A 26,113-nucleotide genomic window follows, 5' to 3' on the forward strand; every position below is an offset into this window, starting at 1 on the left:
ATAGAAGCTCTCCTGCCTCAGCTTCTGCATATTGTGAGGGGATATCAGACATAGCTACTAAAGCGTCAGAGTGCTCTGTATTTTTCCTAGCCCCAGAGCCGTCTCGCTTTCCTTGTAACCCTGGTAGTTTGGACAATACCGCTGTAAGGGTATGATCCATAACTGCCGCCATGTCTTGTAAGGTAAACACTATGGGCGCGCTATATGTACTTGGCGCCTCTTGAGCGGGAGTCATAGGTTCTGACACGTGGGGAGAGTTAGTCGGCATAACTTCCCCCTTGTCAGTTTCCTCTGGTGATAAATCTTTTAAAGACAGAATATGATCTTTATAATATAGTAAGATCAGTGCATTTGGTACACATTCTAAGAGGGGGTTCCACAATGGCTTCTAAACATAATGAACAAGGAGTTTCCTCTATGTCAGACATGTTTAACAGACTAGTAATGAGACCAGCAAGCTTTGAAAACAATTAATGTAAAAAAGCAGAATATAAAAAACGGTACTGTGCCTTTAAGAGAAAAAAACAAACACAAAAACTGCAAAACAGTGAAAAAAGCAGTTAACGCTATGAAATTTTAACAGTGTATGTATTAGGGTAAAATAGCATTGCACCCACTTGCAAATGGATGATTAACCCCTCAGGCTCAAAAACGAAGCCAAAAAACGGTAAAACCGTTATAACAGTCACAGGCAATCTGCCACAGCTCTACCGTGGCTCCTACCTTCCCATAAAACGACTTTTGTAGGCACAAAAACCCTTTACAGAGGTCCAATATGTCAGGGGACTCCTTCAGGGAAGCTGGATGTCTCAGAGTTGAAAAGTTACTGCGCAACTAGAGCGCGAAAATAGCCCCTCCCACCATGCACTGAAAGTCAGAGGGCCTAAAAAACTACTCCTAGGAGTCAAATAACAGCCATGTGGAAAACTAGGCCCCAAAGCAAGATTTATCACCCTTAGTAAAAAACATTCCTTATAACTCATGTAAACGTTTCACATACTAAGCTATAAGAGCAATTAACATGAAAATTACCCTTTACTGCAAGCATGATGCCAGTCGCTATTAAATCACTGCAATCAGGCTTACCTCTATATATATATATATATATATATATATATATATATATATATATATATCAGGCACTGTCAGCATTTTCTAGACTTCTTATTATCTCTCTAGAAAAAAATATACTGAACATACCTCAAGGCAGTTGATTCTGCAGGCCGTTCTCCCAGCTGAAGTTTTTCCCATACTCTTCAGTTATCTTAGAGGATCTTAGTTACAACCTGCTAAGATCATCAAAAACCTCAGGCAAAACACTTCTTCTAATTTCTGCCTGAGGTAAAAACAGTACAACTCCGGTACCATTTAAAAATAACAAACTTTTGATTGAAGATAAACTACACTAAGTCATCACATCTCTCTAGCTACTTCCCTTGTCGAGAGCTGCAAGAGAATGACTGGGGGTGGCAGTTAGGGGAGGAGCTATATAGACAGCTGTGCTGTGGGTGATCCTCTTGCAGCTTCCTGTTGGGAAGGAGAATATCCCACAAGTAATGGATGATCCGTGGACTGGATACACCTTACAAGAGAAATTGGAGTTACTCAGAAAAGCAGCAAGATGGATCTACCTTTTGGTGTATCAAATATTTAAGCTAGTAAAATCTTCTTTCCAAAGAATTAACATGATTTTAATATTAAAAAGAAGCAACACCAACAAATGTATCATGCACTTAAATTACCTGCACTCAGAGGATACCAGATGGACTGAATGAGGTCCATCCACAGCTGGTGGAGGGGGCGGAGGGGGCTGCTGAGGTCTACTTAAGGTACCATGTCTTAGTGTTCCAGATGATAATCTGTAATCATGTTCAATGATCTGACTGGAGCTGTGATGATGCGAATCTCCTGATCCAACATACGTAGGTGTTGTGGGAGGCTGGTGAAGTGAGTGGTTTGGAGTTGCAGGATAGGAATACTCTGTAACATCGGACACATGAGATCTAAAGATAAAATAAAAAACAAAAATAAATAAAAAAAGGAATTGCTCTGAAACCTTTATTGCAAATGTAACATTAATATGTTAAATTAAAAACGGAGCTTTCAATATGTATTTTAAATAAAAATCACACACTTATTATTTAAGGGACTGGGATTTTTTGTTTAGTGAGGCTATTTTATCATAATTAAAAAAAAAAAAAACAGAATTTTCTAGTATAAAAAAGGAAACAAATCTATTCTTTACAACTTCATATAATTAGTACAGGTAGTAAATAAAAATAAACATGCATAGGTCCTTAAACTCATTACACAAATATAAAAACATATTAAATTAAGCTTTACCCCTAGGGTGACTAATGAATACAAATTAGCAAATTCCTGTAGAGAAACACAGCAAAACAGTTCAACCATAAAATGATGTGCACGCCAGCTGTGCTAAGTGCAAGCCATGCCGGTTTTACATGCTAGTATAAAGTAGTTATTAACTTTCCAGCACCAATGAAAACAGGTCAGGCAGTAAAAACACAGAATTTCAAATGAAAGAAGAAAAAAAGGACCAACCACTCTAAGCAATCGCTCTTTTCAAGATTCTTCTCTGATCCAGTTTCTCTGAGACAATCACAAAAACTATGATAATGCACATTCTTATTCTTCTTCTCTTGATGTTAATTATAAATAAGATATAGCGTTAAAAATTCTCAAACTGAAATAGTATAGTGCGCATAAACTAAGTTGAAAACATCCAGTTACACTTGAAAATCCCAGCTTCTCATGAACTAAAACATGTGCACCCAAACAAGCATTCGTCCTGCACAAATAATCGTCATTTTTACTTTTGTAATAAATGACTTGCTATTTAAAAATACCCTATTGGACCAATCTTTTTATATGTATTAGCTTATCACAAGCTTAAAGTGAATGTAAACTTTCATGAATTAGTGCCCGGTTTTTAAAAATACTATTAAAAACAAAGGCACTTTCATTAATGAAAGTTTACATTGCAGCATATTTTTACAAATACCTTTTTCTTTAGCAAAGTCGGATCGGCGGTCCCCTCCTCTGTACTTACGTCACCAATGACGGAACCGGCTTCCTCCAATCATGGCTTCCCCCACAGAGCGTCCATCTCGTGAGGCCACGCCGTAATTGGAGGAAGCCGGTTTAGTCATTGCTGTGTAATTACAGCTTGAGAAGCGGGCGGGGTATAGCTGATCCAGCTTTGCTGAAGAGAAAGGTAAGTAGTTGTAAAAATACGCTGCAATGTAAACTTTCATGAATGAAAGTGCCACTGTTTTTAATAGTATTTTCAAAAAACGGGCACCAATTCATGAAAGTTTACATTCACTTTAAACAACACTGCCGTTTTAAATGATGTACTAATGAGGTAGAAATGGTGTCCAAGTTGGTGGTAAGTTTACAATTCCATTCATAAAGCTAATTGTTTAATAGTTACTCATTTTAAAAAATTACTTTGAATGTCTATTTAGCTTGAAATCCCCCACAAAGATTTAAAGTACATATATCAAAGTGAAAAAATTGCAGTGTTATCCAAAAAGGTAAACATATCTAAATTAAATCATAAGATTATTTTAAAATAAAAAAAAAAGTTATAAATTATGTAAGCAAAAGAAAAAAAAAATGGATTACATATATAACCTAAATGCTTAAAAGGATAGAAAGGTCAAAAATGAAATGTGCATGGGTGCATTCTAATTTTAAACAGAAGCATTTTTGCAATATACTTCCATTAACAAAAATGTTTCTAGTACAAGTTTTTCTTATGTACATATATATATCTGTGTGTTAATGTGTGTATATATACACATATTAACACAAATATATATGTATATAAGCATATACATATATATTTACAGGGAGCACACAGTTCCCGTAGACCGTAATGTAAAAGCACTTTTCAGTGCTGTTTTTTTTTTTTTCTCCAACAACCCACTCCCGCCAACTTTACCCCAAAAATATTGCCTAGTGCAGTTATTTTATTAAAAAATAAAAATGGTACAATTTAAAAAAAAAAAAAAATATAGACTACACTGTATATTGGGGGCATTTGGGGTATATTTATAAAATTAACCAGCGATCTCGGCTCACGGCACTTGTAATGGCTGGTTATTTATCGCACGTCTGCAAACGGGCAAATTGTAATCTAGCCCATAATCTACAATGGTCATTACCATTACAGAGAACACAAGTACTTTAAAATGATGCATAGTTATTTTTATATACAGCATTTTTAATATGATGATTGTTAGAGTGTGCATATTATTGCAAGAGATATAAGCATAGGTTATTGCTTCGCTGTCAATGATGAACTGTAACGGTTACAGAAGTGTAAGCAACTCAAATCAAGTGTTTATCTTGATTTCCATTTAAATTTTCTTATTATTTATGTTTGTTTTTTTATTTTAGAGATATGTTTTCTGTGTAAGTAAATAAATGCAAATAGACACCTCTTCTATATATTCATACACAATCCTCCTTATTTTATCTCTCACTGTAAACACTTAGAGAAAGAACAATTTAAAATGAACATTTTAGTACCTAACTCTCCTACCCCTGCACAGTGAATGTGATTTCTTCTGCACCTCATTGTTTACATAACTTTTCTATAATTAGTTCTGCTGTAAGTAACTATTTTAAAAGTCAAAATAAAGGTAAATGAGCTATTTGTAAACAAATGTGTACACCATCACGTAAAATGGAAAATTAGGAATACATTTAAAAAAAAAAAAAAAAAAGGGCGGGTGGGGGTCACTATACAGTGCCCTATTAATTCACTGTTATACCTGCAAGAGCAAGACTGGTCTAAAAAAACACCTAGTTGAAGAAGGAATCCTCATCTTTTCATAGTGAAATCATGTTAATATATGCAAACAATCTTTTAGCTAAGTTCAGAAAATGAGCTACAGTATATTGCACAGCTAAAACATGTAAAATTAGAGATACCATAAGAAATGCGACATTGTGTTTTTAATGATCTATATACTTTACAAAATATTACCAATAGAAATATAAAAACAAAATTATATTTATGTTTTTCTAATATCTGCATCAACATTCCAATATGTTCCTATCGATGCAGCAAAGCTTAGGGCAGTAATCTTTATGAAAGGTTTTCACAGGGCAGACGGCTGAATTGTTCACAGACCTAGTATCAGGGGATAGTGATCCCTCGGAAGAGGCGACTTGGTAGACATTAGGAGACAACCTGTTGTCAGGTCTAAGCTCTTTATCATACTGCATAATGTTCCATTCCTGTCGTCTGTTCCTGGCTTTTCTAACCTTTTTCACCTCACGAGTTGTGCCATCTACTCGCTTTTGTTCCTGACGTGCAAAGAAAAGAGAAGCAAAGCAAAAAGACAAGAAGGAAGAGAGAATAGTTAAACAGAGTTAAGCCAGAAAGGAAGACTTGCTTAAATATATTTGTGCTATTAAGCAAAGTGCCGCTTTCTTTTAGTAACATTTGTACAAGCATTACAAAAAAGCATCAAAGCTGTGATAAGATAGACCAGTTAAAAGGACAGTAAACACCTTATTTAGTTATACAAAGTAAAACAATGCTGCATTATTTTGCCCCCTTTTCATGTAATGTAGCTCTGAAAAGTGTGGCTTTTCTAATAGCTGAAAATGCCCCTTACAGACTCCACAAGGCGAACCCTGCAACATATCGCATCCTACCTGGCTTTAACAGTTAAGATTGTCAAAACAATGCTTCTTATAGTAACAATAAGCGTGTGGCTAAACTTGTCATTTGTGGACTCGGGGCCAGATAGGCTCCTCCAAATGAGACAAGTAGTGGGTAGGGTTTGGTTATTGAAAAAAATTACAGCTAACAAGATGCCAGTTTATTTTAGAAGTGTTTAGACTTGGCCGGTATGTTATTCCATAGCAAGACAATAAGAGTCTTGTAATTGCAAGGCGTTTACGGTCCCTTTAACAAATGCAAGAAATCCAACAATTTTTTTTTTTGGTGCATTTCGTTATTTAGAGAAAAGAGAAAAACAAAATATGAAACGGATGAATTTGTGCTGAAAGAGAAGATTAAAACCATTACTAAAGAAAGAGGTCAGAATTCAGCAACGATTACCATTTGGAGACTAAGGCTCCAATAGTCTGTTTTAGTAACTGAACAGCCTGGATAATTGTCCTCATAAAGGAAATGAAATTATATTATTGGCATTTAGCATTGAGGATATTAATAAAATCTGATTTGTGTTTATTCCTGGAAACAAAAGGGGCATAGAAAACATTTCTTACATTTGCTTCTGAAAAGATGGCATTTAACAATGCATTTTTTTTTATTTTCTGCAAGAACAAATGTCACCGAAGATATAGGTTTGCAGAGGTGTATCCCTCTCCAGAAGTAAACCTAGTACACAGCTGATACCTCTGTATTAGTATGCATTTAAAGAAATTAAAGATTAAACTTTCATGATATAAATAGATCATATTTTAAAACACTTAACTTCACTTCTGTTATCAAATTTACGTTTTTCTTGGTATTTATTAAGAAAAAGCATATTTACATATCCATCAGCAGCAATATAGTAATAGAAACTTGCTGATGATTGGTAGCTACACATATTTGGTAATTGTTATTGGCTCACAGACAACTAGGTCCTAGTAATGCATTTCTACTCTAGTGCTGACTTAACTATCACCTAGTTTACAAGTTTGCGCTAAACAGGGTGCAAAACTAACGCCAAAAAATTTGCGTTATTTCACCCTCCATAGCACTGCCATTACGAGTTACTGAAAAGCCTCCTTGTGCGTGTGATATGGTGGCATTAAGCTTCATACCGCACAAAAGCCAAGGGCTGCTTTGATGTGCTCGTGCACACGTTCCCACAAAGACATCAATGGGGAGAGAGTGTTAGAAAAAAACCTGAAGTGCGGAATAAAAATTCTCTTTAACGCAACACCATTGATGTCTATAGGGGAAAAAAAGTTCCTTTTAAACCTGACACCCTAACATAAACCCCATGTCTAAACACTAGTGATGTCGCGAATAGTTCCCGGCGAACATAGCTTGTTCGCGTTCGCCGCGGACGGCGAACATATGCGATGTTCGGTCCGCCCCCTATTCGTCATCATTGAGTAAACTTTGACCCTGTACATCACAGTCAGCAGACACATTCCAGCCAAATCAGTGGCAGACCCTCCCTCCCAGACCCTCCCACCTCCTGGACAGCATCCATTTTAGATTCATTCGGAAGCTGTATTCTTAGTGAGAGGAGGGACAGTGTAGCTGCTGCTGATTTAATAGGGAAATCGATAGCTAGGCTAGTGTATTCAGTGTCCACTACAGTCCTGAAGGACTCATCTGATCTCTGCTGTAAGGACAGCACCCCAAAAAGCCCTTTTTAGGGCTAGAACATCAGTCTGCTTTTTTTTTTTTTTCCTGTGTAATCTAATTGCAGTTGCCTGCCTGCCAGCGTGTGTGTCAGGCTCACAGCGTATACTGTGCCCACTTGCCCAGTGCCACCACTCATATCTGGTGTAACAGTAGTGTACATTTAAAAAACAACAACACTTTTTTGACTGTGAAATAATAGCAGACAGCTGCCAGTACCCAAGATGGCCGCCAATAAGGCAGATGGGGAGGGTTAGAGAGCTGTTTTTGGGGGGGATCAGGGAGGTTGGGGGCTAAGGGGGATGCTACACCACAGCATATGTAAATATGCTAAAAAATAATAATACATTTTTTAAAAAAAAAAAAAACTTTTATTTTAGTACTGGCAGACTTTCTGCCAGTACTTAAGATGGCGGGGACAATTGTGGGGTGGGGGAGGGAAGGGAGCTGTTTGGGAGGGATCAGGGGGTCTGATGTGTCAGGTGGGAGGCTGATCTCTACACTAAAGCTAAAATTAACCCTGCAAGCTCCCTACAAACTACCTAATTAACCCCTTCTCTGCTAGCCATAATACACGTGTGATGCGCAGCAGCATTTAGCGGCCTTCTAATTACCAGAAAGCAACGCCAAAGTCATACATGTCTGCTTTTTCTGAACAAAGGGGATCCCAGAGAAGCATTTACAACCATTTGTGCCATAATTGCACAAGCTGTTTGTAAATAATTTCAGTGAGAAACCTAAAGTTTGTGAAAAAGTGAACAATTTCTTTTTATTTGATCGCATTTGGCGGTGAAATGGTGGCATTAAATATACCAAAATGGGCCTAGATCAATACTTTGGGTTGTCTACTACACTACACTTAAGCTACAATTAACTCTACAAGCTGCCTACATGCTCCCTAATTAACCCCTTCACTGCTGGGCATAAAACACGTGTGGTGCGCAGTGGCATTTAGCAGCCTTCTAATTACCAAAAAGCAACGCCAAAGCCATGTAAGTCTGCTATTTCTGAACAAAGGGGAACCCAGAGAAGCATTTACAACCATTTATGCCATAATTGCATAAGTTGTTTGTAAATAATTTCTGTGAGAAACCTAAAGTTTGTGAAAAAGTGAACAATTTTTTTTATTTGATCGCATTTGGCGGTGAAATGGTGGCATTAAATATACCAAAATGGGCCTAGATCAATACTTTGGGTTGTCTACTACACTACACTTAAGCTAAAATTAACTTTACAAGCTCCCTAATTAACCCCTTCACTGCTGGGCATAAAACACGTGTGGTGCGCAGTGGCATTTAGCAGCCTTCTAATTACCAAAAAGCAACGCCAAATCCATATAAGTCTGCTATAATGGCATGTCTGGCACACAGTGTTGGGGCAAGGGTCCATCTGACCACTGATACCTGGTCTGCAAAGCATGGTCAGGGCAGGTATATCACCTACACTGCGCACTGTGAAGCGGGCGTAACCCTTACACTACCTGATCGATACAAAATCATACCTGATGTTTTAAAGCATGTTATTCCAAACAATTTAGGAATGTTAGGTGATTTATGCCCTTTATGGACTCAGTAGAAATGAAAATATTTCTGACGGATGTCAGAAAATCAAAATTTTTAATCACTTCCCAAGCTCTTCATTCCATTCCTCGGCCATCAGTGTCTCCGTGTATGGAGGTAATCGGACTCATGGTAGCGGCAATGGACATAGTTCCCTATGCCCGCCTACACCTCAGACCACTGCAACTATGCATGCTCAAACAGTGGAATGGGGATTATGCAGATTTATCAGAGAATTATATGTAAATTATATTCACACTTGTGAAGTAAAGGGACACTGAACCCAAATTTTTTCTTTAGTGATTCAGATAGAGCATGCAATTTTAGGCAACTTTCTAATTTACTCCTATTATCAAATTTTCTTTATTCTCTTGTTATCTTTATTTGAAATGCAAGCAGATTTACCGAGCCCATCTTAGGCAAGGCGAGCACAATACCAAGGAGCTAAGTTAGTATCTGAACCTAGAGGGTTGGTGGACAGGTCCACATTTCACCTGGGGAGGGCTGTGAGTCTACAAGGAGAAGCTCACTGTAGACCAGGGACTTGGTGGACCAACTTGCACCTGGGAGGTCTGCAAACATTTTTCAGAGAAAAGACCTTTCACTGCCTGGCGGATAAATCCTTGCCTGCCGCTCTGAACGATAAGTTACTGTGAGGAGGATTCAGGCCTCCAATCAGTTAGAGGATCCCCTTTGAAACAATGAGTAGATCTTGCACTTCACTTTCACCTCACTCGTCATCAAGAAGGCAAAAGAAAAAAGGAATGAGGATCATGGGAAGTGGTGGGATTTAAAGCTCTGGTGTGTTGGGGTGGCTTTTGCCTCTTCCTGGTAGTCAGGAGGGGAATATTCCCAGACGTGATGACATATGAACTCTCACATCTAATGAAAGAAATTAGTCTGTAATGTTGCTCCCCAATGCAGGTTGCCATCAAACAGCACATCAATGGTCCACAAGGACAGTACTAATTTGGAAAACGAATAGAAGCTTTATTTTGTGATGCCAAAGCTTTAGCATGAAGGCTCCAATTGGAAGCACCCTCTATCGGGACCAATGTACAATTATAATAGTTGTGTACAAATTATACAAGAGTCTAATCCAAGAAGAGACTGCAGGACTGTGATGTGATCTGACATATCAAACCAGCTGAATAATGAGGACTCTTTCCCTGTGTGAGATCTTTGGAAATGACCAATTACAAATATATTTATCTGGATATTATTGTTAAAATGTTTGTTGATGTTGACCGCACTAAAGAAGGGCACAAAAAAAAAAAAAAAAAAAAAAAAAAACTGAATACAGTAGTCTCAAATGGCAAATAAGGAAACACTGTACAGTAGCCTCTAGAATATGCAGATAGGCATATTTCAGACCCAGTTACATAATAAAAGCATGTGAAGGGATCATGCTGGCAAGTGTCATTAAAGATTTTAATATAGAACATCTGTAGGTGCTTTTGTAATTGAGAATCAATTCAATAAAAAAAATTGTTAATGTCTTTCAAACAGCATCAATGAGAATTAAAGATCTGACAAAACATCTGTTAATGGAAAATTTTGATCGATCACATTCAGTACCCATACATCTGAAACCAAATTCAGATGCATAACAATCAGACTCGGCTGATGTAGAAAGGATTTGTGACTATTGAAACTATCATGGACGTCAAATAAAGCAAGATCTTTAGTAATGCCAGCAGTTATATCCTTCTCTTAGTCATACCTCAACTGCAGGCTCCAAAGCATGTTTATCAGAGGCAGGCTGGATATGGAGCAGTTTAACTAAATGTTGTTCAATACATGAATAACAAATGTCTGAATCTCCAAACTTCTTTGGTAGATAATGAATACACAAGAGCAGCAGCATTCTTAAGAAGACATTGCACACAAAAATGAAAAAGTACTTAAAGGGACAGTCAAGTCAAAGTTTTTTTTTAATGATTTAAATAGGGCATGTCATTTTAAACAACTTTCCAATTTACTTTTATTACCAATTTTGCTTTGTTCTCTTGATAGTCTTAGTTGAAAGCTAAATCTAGAAGGTTCATTAGCTAATTTCTTAGTCCTTGAAGACCACCTCTAATCTGAAAGCATTTTGACAGTTTTTCACCACTAGAGGGTGTTAGTTCATGTGTTTCATATAGATAACATTGAGCTCAGGCACGTGAAGCTCCTAGGAGCAAGCACTGATTGGCTAAAAATGCAAGTCTATCAAAAGAACTGAAATAAGGGGGCAGTTTGCAGAGCCATAGATACAAGGTAATCACAGAGGTAAAAAGTATATTATTATAACTGTGTTGGTTATGCAAAATTGGAGAATGGGTAATAAAGGGATTATCTACCTTTTTAAACAACAAAAATTCTGGTGTTTACTGTCCCTTTAAAAAAAAAAATATATATATATTCTGCTGTGTATAATCTCGCCCCAACCTCATTAATCCCCCCCAAAGAGCTGTCTAACCCTCCCCCCACTAACTATTTCCCAACATTTTGGGTACTGGAAGCTGTCCCCCCCCCCCCCTGCATAGCCTACCCCCTCCCCCTCCTAGATCTATTTTTAAAAATTATTTCCCCCCTCCTCTCCAATTGTTAAGCCCGGATCGCAGGCGCACATGCACGCACCCGGCAATCTTTTCCGACTGCTGGCAATGGGCCGCCCACCCGCCTCCCTACAGCTGTTCCCACCCACCAACGATCGGCACCCATCGCTGGCCGATGGCCCTCTCTGCATCGGTGTGCCAAAAAAGGTATTGCAGGGATGCCTCAATATTGAGGCATCACTGCAATACCTTAGAAGCTGCTGGAAGCCATCAGGATCACTTCCAGAGCTTTAAACCCCAGAGGACGTGCCAGGCACGTATTTGGTCGTTAAGTGACCTCCAATGGAGGACGTGCCTGGGATGTCCTTGGTCGTTAAGGGGTTAAAAAGATAGATATCCCTTTATTACCCATTCCCCAATTTTGCATAACCAACACAGTTATAATAATATACTTTTTACCTCTGTGATTACCTTGTATCTATGCCTCTGCAAACTGCCCACTTATTTCAGTTCTTTTGACAGACTTGCATTTTTAACCAATCAGTGCTGACTCCTAGGAGCTTCACGTGCCTGAGCTCAATGTTATCTATATGAAACACATGAACTAACGCCCTCTAGTGGTGAAAAATTGTCAAAATGCTTTCAGATTAGAGGCAGTATTTAAGGTCTAAGAAATTAGCATATGAACTTCCTAGATTTAGCTTTCAACTAAGAATACCAAGAGTACAAAGCAAAATTGGTAATAAAAGTAAATTGGAAAGTGGTTTAAAATTACATGCCCTATCTAAATCATGAAGTTTTTTGTTTTTTTTTACTTTACTGTCCCTTTAAGCGTATTTTACTTTTAAATATAGGCATTTCCCTCCAATATATTTGCATTAACAAAAATGCCTCTAGTAAAAACATAATTTATGTAAGAACTTACCTGATAAATTCATTTCTTTCATATTAGCAAGCGTCCATGAGCTAGTGACGTATGGAATATACATTCCTACCAGGAGGGGCAAAGTTTCCCAAACCTCAAAATGCCTATAAATACACCCCTCACCACACCCACAAATCAGTTTAACGAATAGCCAAGAAGTGGGGTGATAAGAAAAAAGTGCGAAAGCATAAAAAATAAGGAATTGGAATAATTGTGCTTTATACAAAAAAATCATAACCACCACAAAAAAGGATGGGCCTCATGGACTCTTGCTAATATGAAAGAAATTAATTTATCAGGTAAGTTCTTACATAAATTATGTTTTCTTTCATGTAATTAGCAAGAGTCCATGAGCTAGTGACGTATGGGATAATGACTACCCAAGATGTGGATCTTTCCACGCAAGAGTCACTAGAGAGGGAGGGATAAAATAAAGACAGCCAATTCCTGCTGAAAATAATCCACACCCAAAATAAAGTTTAAATGAAAACATAAGCAGAAGATTCAAACTGAAACAGCTGCCTGAAGTACTTTTCTACCAAAAACTGCTTCAGAAGAAGAAAACACATCAAAATGGTAGAATTTAGTAAAAGTATGCAAAGAAGACCAAGTTGCTGCTTTGCAAATCTGATCAACCGAAGCTTCATTCCTAAACGCCCAGGAAGTAGAAACTGACCTAGTAGAATGAGCTGTAATCCTCTGAGGCGGAGTTTTACCCGACTCAACATAGGCATGATGAATTAAAGATTTCAACCAAGATGCCAAAGAAATGGCAGAAGCTTTCTGGCCTTTTCTAGAACAGGAAAAGATGACAAATAGACTAGAAGTCTTTCGGAAAGTCTTAGTAGCTTCAACATAATATTTCAAAGCTCTAACAACATCCAAAGAATGCAATGATTTCTCCTTAGAATTCTTAGGATTAGGGCATAATGAAGGAACTACAATTTCTCTACTAATGTTGTTGGAATTCACAACCTTAGGTAAAAATTCAAAAGAAGTTCGCAACACCGCCTTATCCTGATGAAAAATCAGAAAAGGAGACTCACAAGAAAGAGCAGACAATTCAGAGACTCTTCTGGCAGAAGAGATGGCCAAAAGGAACAAAACTTTCCAAGAAAGTAATTTAATGTCCAATGAATGCATAGGTTCAAACGGAGGAGCTTGAAGAGCCCCCAGAACCAAATTCAAACTCCAAGGAGGAGAAATTGACTTAATGACAGGTTTTATACGAACCAAAGCTTGTACAAAACAATGAATATCAGGAAGATTAGCAATCTTTCTGTGAAAAAGAACAGAAAGAGCAGAGATTTGACCTTTCAAGGAACTTGCGGACAAACCTTTATCTAAACCATCCTGAAGAAACTGTAAAATTCTCGGAATTCTAAAAGAATGCCAGGAAAAATGATGAGAAAGACACCAAGAAATATAAGTCTTCCAGACTCTATAATATATCTCTCTAGATACAGATTTACGAGCCTGTAACATAGTATTAATCACAGAGTCAGAGAAACCTCTTTGACCAAGAATCAAGCGTTCAATCTCCATACCTTTAAATTTAAGGATTTGAGATCCTGATGGAAAAAAGGACCTTGCGACAGAAGGTCTGGTCTTAACGGAAGAGTCCACGGTTGGCAAGAGGCCATCCGGACAAGATCCGCATACCAAAACCTGTGAGGCCATGCTGGAGCTACCAGCAGAACAAACAAGCATTCCTTCAGAATCTTGGAAGAAGAACTAGAGGCGGAAAGATATAGGCAGGATGATACTTCCAAGGAAGTGATAATGCATCCACTGCCTCCGCCTGAGGATCCCGGGATCTGGACAGATACCTGGGAAGTTTCTTGTTTAGATGAGAAGCCATCAGATCTATTTCTGGAAGTTCCCACATTTGAACAATCTGAAGAAATACCTCTGGGTGAAGAGACCATTCGCCCGGATGCAACGTTTGGCGACTGAGATAATCCGCTTCCCAATTGTCTATTCCTGGAATATGAACCGCAGAGATTAGACCGGAGCTGGATTCCGCCCAAACCAGAATTCGAGATACTTCTTTCATAGCCAGAGGACTGTGAGTCCCTCCTTGATGATTGATGTATGCCACAGTTGTGACATTGTCTGTCTGAAAACAAATGAACGATTCTCTCTTCAGAAGAGGCCAAGACTGAAGAGCTCTGAAAATTGCACGGAGTTCCAAAATATTGATCAGTAATCTCACCTCCTGAGATTCCCAAACCCCTTGTGCTGTCAGAGACCCCCACACAGCTCCCCAACCTGTAAGACTTGCATCTGTTGAAATTACAGTCCAGATCGGAAGAACAAAAGAAGCCCCCTGAACTAAACGATGGTGATCTGTCCACCACGTCAGAGAGTGTCGTACAATCGGTTTTAAAGATATTAATTAAGATATCTTTGTGTAATCCCTGCACCATTGGTTCAGCATACAGAGCTGAAGAGGTCGCATGTGAAAACGAGCAAAGGGGATCGCGTCCGATGCAGCAGTCATAAGACCTAGAATTTCCATGCATAAGGCTACCGAAGGGAATGATTGTGACTGTCAGATTCAGCTGTCTCAATACCTCCTCTCCTAGCCACACCTATTATTTCCTGATTGGTTGCCCCTTCCTTAAATAAGCTGTTCACCTTTCATTCCCTGCTCAGTATTGAAGTTTTCTGCCACAGTGAGGATTGCTTGCCAAAATCTCTCCTAATTCTCCTTGAAGAAAGGATTCTCTGAGCCTCCGGTTCTACTACTGAATTACATTGGATTCCTTACTCAGGACACTCTCTCACATTCATGGGGTAAAGTACTTTGTCTAACTTTGCATAATTCTCCTCCTTGCCTCTTGCCGCAGCTGCAACCTTCTCTGTTACGCTTGTGCTTGTCAGCAAGATTCAACGCTGCTCCCAAAACCACCGGACGTCACTTCCGGTTTCTCCGGTCTCAAACTTACTTCACTCAGACGCCACAGAAGGGATTGCTGCTAGCTCTCCACACTTTACTTTGCTCCAAGGTACTTTCTACTTGTTTATGCAAATACCATATCAACCTCAGGCACTATATTGCTACATGTTCGCTAAGCACATACCGTAACCTTTGTTCTGGCTCTTTCCTACTATCTGCATATTTTCTCTGTGTATCTGCCTGTTTGAAATCTCTATCTGTCTCCGCATATGCTGTTGTTATCTGAGTGTGATAATAACAGTTGTAGTCCACAATATCCAGTACCATTCTGTATGAACTTACCATACTTGATATAGTATATCTAATCACTACACTGAAGGAAGCCTTTCCAGCGATAAGGGTTTCAGACAGTTTCGTGATACATACATACATTTATTTAGTATTCTGCAGTTGTGTTCCAGTCCTACTTTTATAGACTGAGTCTGATATATATTGTTTCTAACAGTGACTGAAGGTTTCGACAAGCTGAAATCAATTTTAGACGTCTCTTGTCTGTCAAAGACAGAGTCATGGACACTGAATCTATCTGGAAACCCAAAAAAGTTACCCTTGTCTGAGGAATCAATTAACTTTTTAGTGAATTGATCCTCCAACCATGATTTTGAAGAAACAACAAAAGTCGATTCGTATGAAATTCTGCTAAATGTGAAGACTGAGCAAGTACCAAGATATCGTCCAAATAAGGAAATACCACAATACCCTGTTCTCTGATTACAGATAGAAGAGCACCGAGAACCTTTGTAAAAATTCTTGGAGCTGTTGCTAGGCCAAACGGCAGAGCCACAAACTGGTAATGCTTGTCTAGGAAAGAGAATCTCAGAAACTGATAGTGAGCTGGATGAATCGGAATATGCAGATATGCATCCTGTAAATCTATTGTAGACATATAATGCCCTTGCTGAACAAAAGGCAGGATAGTCCTTACAGTTACCATTTTGAATGTTGGTATCCTTACATAACAATTCAATATTTTTAGATCCAGAACTGGTCTGAAGGAATTCTCCTTCTTTGGTACAATGAAGAGATTTGAATAAAACCCCAGCCCCTGTTCCAGAACTGGAACTGGCATAATTACTCCAGCCAACTCTAGATCTGAAACACATTTCAGAAATGCTTGAGCTTTCGCTGGGTTTACTGGGACACGGGAAAGAAAAAATCTCTTTGCAGGAGGTCTTATCTTGAAACCAATTCTGTACCCTTCTGAAACAATGTTCTGAATCCAAAGATTGTGAACAGAATTGATCCAAATGTCTTTGAAAAAACGTAATCTGCCCCCTACCAGCTGGGCTGGAATGAGGACCGCACCTTCATGTGGACTTAGAAGCTGGCTTTGCTTTTCTAGAAGGCTTGGATTTATTCCAGACTGGAGATGGTTTCCAAACTGAAACTGCTCCTGAGGATGAAGGATCAGGCTTTTGTTCTTTGTTGAAACGAAAGGAACGAAAACGATTATTAGCCCTGTTTTTACCCTTAGATTTTTTATCCTGTGGTAAAAAAGTTCCTTTCCCACCAGTAACAGTTGAGATAATAGAATCCAACCGAGAACCAAATAATTTATTACCCTGGAAAGAAAGGGAAAGTAGAGTCGATTTAGAAGACATATCAGCATTCCAAGTTTTAAGCCATAAAGCTCTTCTAGCTAAAATAGCTAGAGACATAAACCTGACATCAACTCTGATAATATCAAAAATGGCATCACAGATAAAATTATTAGCATGTTGAAGAAGAATAATAATGTTATGAGAATCATGATCTGTTACTTGTTGCGCTAAAGTTTCCAACCAAAAAGTTGAAGCTGCAGCAACATCCGCCAAAGATATAGCAGGTCTAAGAAGATTACCTGAACACAAATAAGCTTTTCTTAGAAAGGATTCAATTTTCCTATCTAAAGGATCCTTAAAGGAAGTACCATCTGCCGTAGGAATAGTAGTACGTTTAGCAAGGGTAGAGATAGCCCCATCAACTTTAGGGATTTTGTCCCAAAACTCTAATCTATCAGACGGCACAGGATATAATTGCTTAAAACGTTTAGAAGGAGTAAATGAATTACCCAAATTATTCCATTCCCTGGAAATTACTTCAGAAATAGCACCAGGAACAGGAAAAACTTCTGGAATAACTACAGGGGATTTAAAGACCTTGTCTAAACGTTTAGCTTTAGTATCAAGAGGACCAGAATCCTCAATTTCTAATGCAATTAGGACTTCTTTAAGTAAAGAACGAATAAATTCCATTTTAAATAAATATGAAGATTTATCAGCATCAACCTCTGAGACAGAATCCTCTGAACCAGAAGAATCATTAGAATCAGAATGATGATGTTCATTTAAAAATTCATCTGGATAAAGAGAAGTTTTAAAAGACTTTTTATGTTTACTAGAAGGAGGAATAACAGACATAGCCTTCTTAATAGATTCAGAAACAAAATCTCTTATGTTATCAGGAACACTCTGAACATTAGATGTTGATGGAACTGCAACAGGTAATGGTATTTTACTAAAGGAAATATTTTCTGCATTAACAAGTTTGTCATGACATTTAATACAAACAACAGCTGGAGGAACAGCTACCAAAAGTTTACAGCAGATACACTTAGCTTTGGTAGTTCCAGCACCAGGCAGCGATTTTCCTGAAGAATCTTCTGACTCAGATGCAACATGAGACATCTTGCAATATGTAAGAGAAAAAACAACATATAAAGCAAAATTGATCAAATTCCTTAAATGACAGTTTCAGGAATGGGAAAAAATGCCAAAGAACAAGCTTCTAGCAACCAGAAGCAATGAAAAATGAGACTTAAATAATGTGGAGACAAAAGCGACGCCCATATTTTTTTAGCGCCAAATAAGACGCCAAAAATGACGCCAAAAATGACGCCACATCCGGAACGCCGACATTTTTGGCGCAAAAGAACGTCAAAAAATGACGCAACTTCCGGCGACACGTATGACGCCGGAAACAGAAAAGATTTTTTGTGCCAAAAAAGTCGCAATAAAATGAAGCATTTTCAGCCCCCGCGAGCCTAACAGCCCACAGGGAAAAAGTCAAAATTTTTTAAGGTAAGAAAAAATGATGGATTCAAATGCATTATCCCAAATATGAAACTGACTGTCTGAAAATAAGGAATGTTGAACATCCTGAGTCAAGGCAAATAAATGTTTGAATACATATATTTAGAACTTTATAAAAAAAGCGCCCAACCATAGCTTAGAGTGTCACAGAAAATAAGACTTACTTACCCCAACACACTCGTCTACATGTTGTAGAAAGCCAAACCAGTACTGAAACGAAAATCAGCAGAGGTAATGGTATATATAAGAGTATATCGTCGATCTGAAAAGGGAGGTAAGAGATGAATCTCTACGACCGATAACAGAGAATCTATGAAATAGACCCCGTAGAAGGAGATCATTGCATTCAAATAGGCAATACTCTCCTCACATCCCTCTGACATTCACTGCACGCTGAGAGGAAAACCGGGCTCCAACCTGTTGCAGAGCGCATATCAAAGTAGAATCTAGCACAAACTTACTTCACCACCTCCATAGGAGGCAAAGTTTGTAAAACTGATTTGTGGGTGTGGTGAGGGGTGTATTTATAGGCATTTTGAGGTTTGGGAAACTTTGCCCCTCCTGGTAGGAATGTATATCCCATACGTCACTAGCTCATGGACTCTTGCTAATTACATGAAAGAAATATACTATTTTAAGTGAGAGCTTTTAAATTGTGTATGTGCACGTGATGCATATCAAATTATGTTTCATACACCAGTACTATACGCAGTGTGTCTTCCCAGAGAGCCAGTGGTGCATTGAATTGTGTTGCTGATGACTCCGTTTGCAAGATACAAGCCACTGCCAGTTCTCTGCACACACACACACCTTTTAAAATATTGGCGTATGAACCATATTTAGATATGCTTCACAGGCACAGTAAAGGCTCACATTAAAAAAAAAACTGTGATAGCTTTTATAAGCATTTTTGCTAATTCAAGTATGCTGCAAAAATATTTATATTCAAAAATTAAATGCATCAATGTACATTTCAATTTTGGCTGGAACTTACTGCGGCTATCTCTTGGGTTAAATAATAAGTGTTCAAGAAAATTACATACATTAAAAATGTGGAAAGGAACAGGTCATCCAGTATCAGCCATCCCAAATAATAAGCATCTAATCAAGGCAAAAAAGCATAAATATAATGAAAGCAAATAAAGTGATGGAAAAAAGTAAATTCTACCTAGATGTGAGAAATATAAACTCACTAATCAATATGAAATAGGTGTCAGGATGTGAAACTATGGCCAGCAAACTGAACTAAAATATACTAAGCTTATTTAAAATTACAACGTGCTTGCAGAAAGATACAGTGACATTGGATGCTAAAAAATATATGCACACCTGCAAGTAGGAGTACAGCTAAAAGGCTGCACAGCATGGATGAGAAAAGTGAGACCTTATAATGCTGGCCTCAACAAAAACGCAAATAATAACTGCCCAGACTTCAAGCAACTACTGCAGTTCATGGTAACTCTGTGAATGAACGAGATATGTAAAGTCAAAATGAAACTTAAATTGACTGGATAGAGCATGTAACAACTTTCCAATTCACTTCTATTATCAATTTTGCTTAGTTCTCTTGGTATCCATTGTTCAAGAGTAATAAAAGAGCTCAGGAGCGTGCATGTATATTTTGTCATCTGGCAGCAGTGTTTATTACAATGTTTATAGCAATATTATACAAAGTTGCAAAGCACTGCTGCTATTTTCAAAATAACTGCTCTCTTGGTATCTTTTGTTGAAAAATAATATGTACATATCATTATTGGGAGCTAACTGGCCATTGCTGGCTACACACAACTGTCTCAATTTAAACATGTGTTTTCCCCCTTAGCAGGGGTTTAACACCGTGATATACAAGCAACAGTGAATTAATAAAATACTTTAACACACTTGTAACATTCACTAACATCAATAAAGGTAAATAATGAGATGGAACAAAAAACATGATTCTAATGTCAGTCACTGATGTATAGAACAATAGACCAGAGTATCTGAGTATTGGTGACAATGTCAGCTGCAGAATTTTAAAAACTACACAAAAATGCTTTTTGAAAACCTGGTTATAACAGCACGACTGGTCACGTTTATTAGAAACTACACATTATTACCTTCTGCTTTCTTTTCTCTTTTCTTTTATCTTCAGTATCCTGAAGCATTTTTTCTTTCCAAAGGTCAAAGAAGTAAGAGGGATCCGTGTAAAACTTTAATCCATCTTTTTTATCATCTCTGGAAACACAAAAATGCACAAGGGAGAAAAATATCTGTAAAATCTGGTTTTGTGGTCACTGGTATAACTTGTGCAGAGGTTAACACCACAAGTTCAGCAGTACTGTGTACCCTGCAAAACACACATGAACAGCTACTTAAAGAAATATTCTACTTCTTTAGACCATTTTATTTGTAAACAAATTTGTATCTTTTCCTTTTTATATAACCCCTACAAACGGATTAAATGCATTGTCAAAATTTTGCTCTTGTGCCACTGCATATGAGAATACAGCTGCAGAACAAATGGGAAGCGTATCCTCCAATCACTCCTTCTATTCTCATCTGGAGCGGACTGGGGATTTTCCAGAAGGACAAATTTGACTCTTTATTTAACTTTTTTCAACTCATTAAACACATAGTAAAAGAAGGGAATGTGTTTCAAGATACATTTTCTAATTAAATAAAGCATTTAAATAAGGGAGGATTAATATTTTTAGGAGAAGGAAGATCAGTTCTTAGGTTCTTTAAATAAGGAATGTTGTTACAATGCTTGAGTAAACCGTGAGTGATGGTAAACTTTTGACTTTGTATAAACAGATACGGAAAGTTAGCAATATTTTACATGGAGTTGAATTTATCAGTTGTAATGAAGATGCGCTATAACTTAAATTTTAATGTAGATATGAGATTCAAATACCCCGTGCTCCGGCCACCCACTTTAAAAGTATTTTTTTTTCAGTGAGCTGAAGGTTTGAACTTTCCGCCAATCATTGCTCTAGCTACAAAAAATACATTATGTGAGTGCCGTATGGCTAGAGCGCTCATTGGAGAACAGTTCACAACATTAGCTCACAAAAAATTACTTTTGAAGTGGGCGGCCGCGGAGCAGGGGGTATTAGAATTGTCAGTGCTACATTAAAAAAGTTAAAGCGCATCTTTATTACAACTGATTAATTAAACGCCATCTAAAATATCACAAACATTCCGGATCTGTTTATACAAAGGGGAACATTTACCTTCACTTTAACTAATACATTTCAATATAATTTACCATTGTCTATTGATACAAAGTATTGGATCAAATAAATAATCAGTCAGAGATGAAGTACATAACATTCAAGCGTCTCAAGAAATTATACATTTTCTACAAATAAGTTGCTTTAACCAGGAATAAAAAAATAAAATACAAACATAAACATAAAAATGAAAATTAACTTTTATGGTTCAGATAAAGCTTGCAAGTTTAAGAGACTCTTCAATTTACTTTTACTATCAAAGCATACCTAGGTAGCAGCAAAGCAATACTGGGAGCTAGCTAGCGATTGGTGGCTATGCAGATTGGCCTCTTGTCATTGGCTCACCAGATGTGTTCAGCTCCCAGTAATGCATATTTATATGGAAGCAATAGTGCAATAATACAGAGCAATTTCTTAGAGCACTTTTATGTCACTTTCAGCTCTTGATTTTGGGATGTTACATTTTTATGAATGACAAGGACTTGTTTTTAAATACAAACCTGTATGGTGACAATATGTTCAAGGGAGGAGGTTTATCACTGGTGTTATATATGTCTTTAACAGGATTTGGAACACTGCTCTGTGAAACCACTTGCTGGTCTTGTGTGGTAGAACTTTTGAAAGCCTTCTTCATGTTAATATCTTGTAATGAAACTATGATAAAAGCAGACAAAAACACAAGTGTTACTATAAATAGGCACACACACACACACACATATATATATATATATATATATATATATATACATACATATACACATACACACACATACATATACACACACATACACACATCATTTAACATACAGAATGACAACATTAAAGGGACATGAAACCCAAAAATTATCTTTCATGATTTAAATAGAGCATACCATTTTAAACAACTTCCAGTTTACTTCTATTATCTAATTTGCTTCATTCTCTTGATATCCTTTGTTGGAAAGCATACCTATATAGGCTCAGTAGCTATGAGCTAGCTGCTGATTGGTGGCTGCACATATATGCCTCATCATTGATACAACAGATGTGTTCAGATAGCTCCCAGTAGTGCACTGCTGTTCCTTCAAAGGATTACCAAGAGAATTAGGCAAAATTGATAATAGAAGTAAATTAGAAAGTTATTTAAAGGGACATTAAACTGCTGGGTACAACTACAGTAGCATGGTTACTACTCAGCATACTATTGCAATTCCTGATGTACCTATTTTAACTCATTACAGAATCCAGTTGGTAAAGCTCTGCATCTTATACTGGGCGCCGCCATCTTGTAGCACTTGTATTGTTGCATCCTGTGTTAGGAGCAGTGCACTTTCATATATCTGGCTTTCACTTTAGTTAAGCTCACATAATAGAGAGCAAAATTGTTATATTTTTGTACAGTATAAAAACACAATTTATGCTTACCTGATAAATTTATTTCTCTAGTGGTGTATCCAGTCCACGGATCATCCATTACTTATGGGATATTCTCACTCCCAACAGGAAGTTGCAAGAGGATCACCCACAGCAAAGCTGTTATATAGCTCCTCCCCTCACTACCATATCCAGTCATTCGACCGAAAACAAGCAGAGAAAGGAGAAACCATAGGGTGCAGTGGTGACTGTAGTTTAAATTTAAAAATAACCTGCCTTAAAATGACAGGGCGGGCAGTGGACTGGATACACCACTAGAGAAATAAATTTATCAGGTAAGCATAAATTGTGTTTTCTCTAGTAAGGTGTATCCAGTCCACGGATCATCCATTACTTATGGGATACCAATACCAAAGCTAAAGTACACGGATGAAGGGAGGGACAAGGCAGGTACTTAAACGGAAGGTACCACGGCCTGTAAAACCTTTCTCCCAAAAATAGCCTCCGAAGAAGCAAAAGTATCAAATTTGTAGAATTTTGAAAAAGTATGAAGCGAAGACCAAGTCGCCGCCTTGCAAATCTGTTCAACAGAAGCCTCATTTTTAAAGGCCCAAGTGGAAGCCACAGCTCTAGTAGAATGAGCTGTAATCCTTTCAGGGGGCTGCTGTCCAGCAGTCTCATAGGCTAAGCGTATTATGCTTCTTAGCCAAAAAGAAAGAGAGGTTGCCGAAGCCTTTTGACCTCTCCTCTGACCAGAGTAAACAACAAACAAACAAAGTAGATGTTTGTCGAAAATCCTTAGTAGCTTGTAAGTAAAACTTTAAAGCACGAACCACATCCAAATTGTGTAATAGACGTTCCTTCTTTGAAGAAGGATTAGGACACAAGGATGGAACAACAATCTCTTGATTGATATTCTTGTTAGATACCACCTTAGGTAAAAACCCAGGTTTGGTACGCAGGACTACCTTATCAGAATGAAAAATCAGATAAGGATTATCACATTGTAAGGCAGATAACTCGGAGAAAAAAGTGAACGCTGGAGTCGCAAATTGTGTCAAACAAAGTGATAGCTTTTATTCTTCCATAAAAACAGGATAACAAAGTGTACTGCTCTTCAGATAATTACAAGCTTACGCGTTTCGGCTGTATGCCGTAGCCATAGCTCGCTAGTAACCCTTAATACTGATGAGCTTTAAAAAGGGTGTAAAAAACATTTCATAGGCTGAGCGGCAGTTACCATTTTTAACTCCTTACTTACTTTTTAACACTATATAATATATAAGTGTAAATGTAGAGTGTCCTGTTTATTGTTTTTATTAAAATTGATTGGTCATTGCATATGTTTGTGGCTGTACAATTGGATTATAATCATAATGTGTAACTAGTCTATGTGTAAATAACAAAGTGTTATATAACAGTAACCTTGTAATTTTAATTACTAATTAATTTACTTTGATTCTAAAAATGCAATTTGTAAAGATTTGCAAAAAGATTATAATTTGCAAAAAGGTATATAATTTGTAAAAAGGTTATAATAGACTATTACTCAGAAATGTAGCCCCACTGATCTGATTAGATAGCTTATAGTACCTAAATGGGAATACCTTCTTGCTTATAATGTGTTATTCACATAGTAAAGATTCCTACTTTGATTGAGGCCCTCAGATCCTGTTTTGTAAACAGGTTGGCTTATAATGGCCCTTCTTGTTCAATATAAACCCTAAATTTCCCCATAACACCATTATTAGGGAATAATGTGGCTCAACACTGCCAAATACATAAATTAGTGTATCAAATATAGGGAATAGGGTTGCTTTAGGTATTCTAAACATGAGCTCATGTAAAATCAGAAAAGTGTTATTGACTGGGAGTATGCTATACTACATCCAGTGATTGATTAAATCATAAGATGAATTTAATCCTGTGGGATATCTTGTCCTCAATTTAAAAATCCAGAACACCTCTTTTTTGGCAAGTGCGGATTCTCTGTCCCCTCCTCTTCGTCCTACTTCCACTGTTTCAATTATGGTCCATTTAAAATGGGCACTGTCTTTGTTGTGGACCAACTTAAAATGTTGGACGAGTGGGGTGGTCAGAGTTCCCGCCTTGATATCCAGGAGGTGTTCTCTGATACGTACTCGTGTCTCTCTTGTTGTCATGCCAACATACTGTAATCTGCATAATTCACAACTAGCTAGATAAACTGAAAAGTTATTCCTGCAGTTCATGCACCTTTTATGGTTAAAAGATTCATTTGTAACACTGCATCTAAAGCCTTCTCCTATCGATAGATGTTCACATGCTTTACAGGTGATGTTACTACACCTATAAACTCCTTTAAATCTAAGCCAGGAGCTGGGTTGTTCCCTTCTGCTATTTTTCAATTGGGTAGGGGCCAATAGGTTCCCCATAGTGACTCCCTTTCTGAACGAATGCTTGCAACCTTGCTTTACTACTTCAGCCAACGCATTGTCAGCTGCTAGTATTTTGAAATGCTTGTTTACTATTTGGCATATTTTGTTATATTGGATGCTATAGTCTGTTACAAAAAACACACTACCACTTTTTGTGGGCTTGCTTTCGGCTTTTTCCAATAATTTTCTCCTATTAATGGAAGTGACCTCTTCTCGTGCTTTCTGTATTTCAAATGTCCTGTACCCTCTCACCTTCAAACGTTCTGACAGTTGATCAGCATGTTTATCAAATTGTTCTGAGTTACTGCAATTGCGCTTCAATCTAGTCAATTGGCCCTTCGCGACTGATTTAAACACTTGCTTTGGATGACTGTTCCTGGCGTGGAGTAGTGTGTTCCCAGTTATAGGCTTTCTATAGACCTCGGTTTCGACACCCACTTTGGGGACCCCCTTTAAAGTGAGATCCAAGAAATTTATCTGACTCTTATTTAGTTCAAAAGTGAACTCCAACCCAAAGTCGTTGTCGTTTAACCAATTCACAAAGGTCTCAGCACTTTCCACTGTTCCCCTCCACACCAGGAGCAAGTCATCTATGTAACGCCGATAGAATTGTATGTTCTCCCTGAAGGGGTTCCCATCCCCATAGATGCGGGACAGTTCCCACCAACCCATATATAGGTTGGCGAAAGAGGGCGCAAATTT

General features: G+C 37.7%; 1 protein-coding gene across 2 annotated transcripts in view; it reads right to left on the reverse strand.

Annotated features, from left to right (window-relative positions):
- The window catches only part of WASF3 (WASP family member 3), a 269,443-nt gene that overhangs the window by 92,058 nt on the left and 151,272 nt on the right, over nt 1-26,113 (reverse strand). For both annotated transcript variants that reach the window (XM_053708495.1, XM_053708496.1), the window contains 4 exons: nt 22,142-22,295; nt 20,526-20,643; nt 5,165-5,340; nt 1,743-2,003 (listed from right to left, as the gene is read on the reverse strand). In XM_053708495.1, the coding sequence (XP_053564470.1) occupies nt 1,743-2,003; nt 5,165-5,340; nt 20,526-20,643; nt 22,142-22,295 (709 nt within the window). The remainder of the gene's footprint in view (nt 1-1,742; nt 2,004-5,164; nt 5,341-20,525; nt 20,644-22,141; nt 22,296-26,113) is intronic.

This window comes from Bombina bombina, chromosome 3 (assembly GCF_027579735.1).
Source record: "Bombina bombina isolate aBomBom1 chromosome 3, aBomBom1.pri, whole genome shotgun sequence".
Lineage (NCBI taxonomy): Eukaryota > Metazoa > Chordata > Amphibia > Anura > Bombinatoridae > Bombina > Bombina bombina.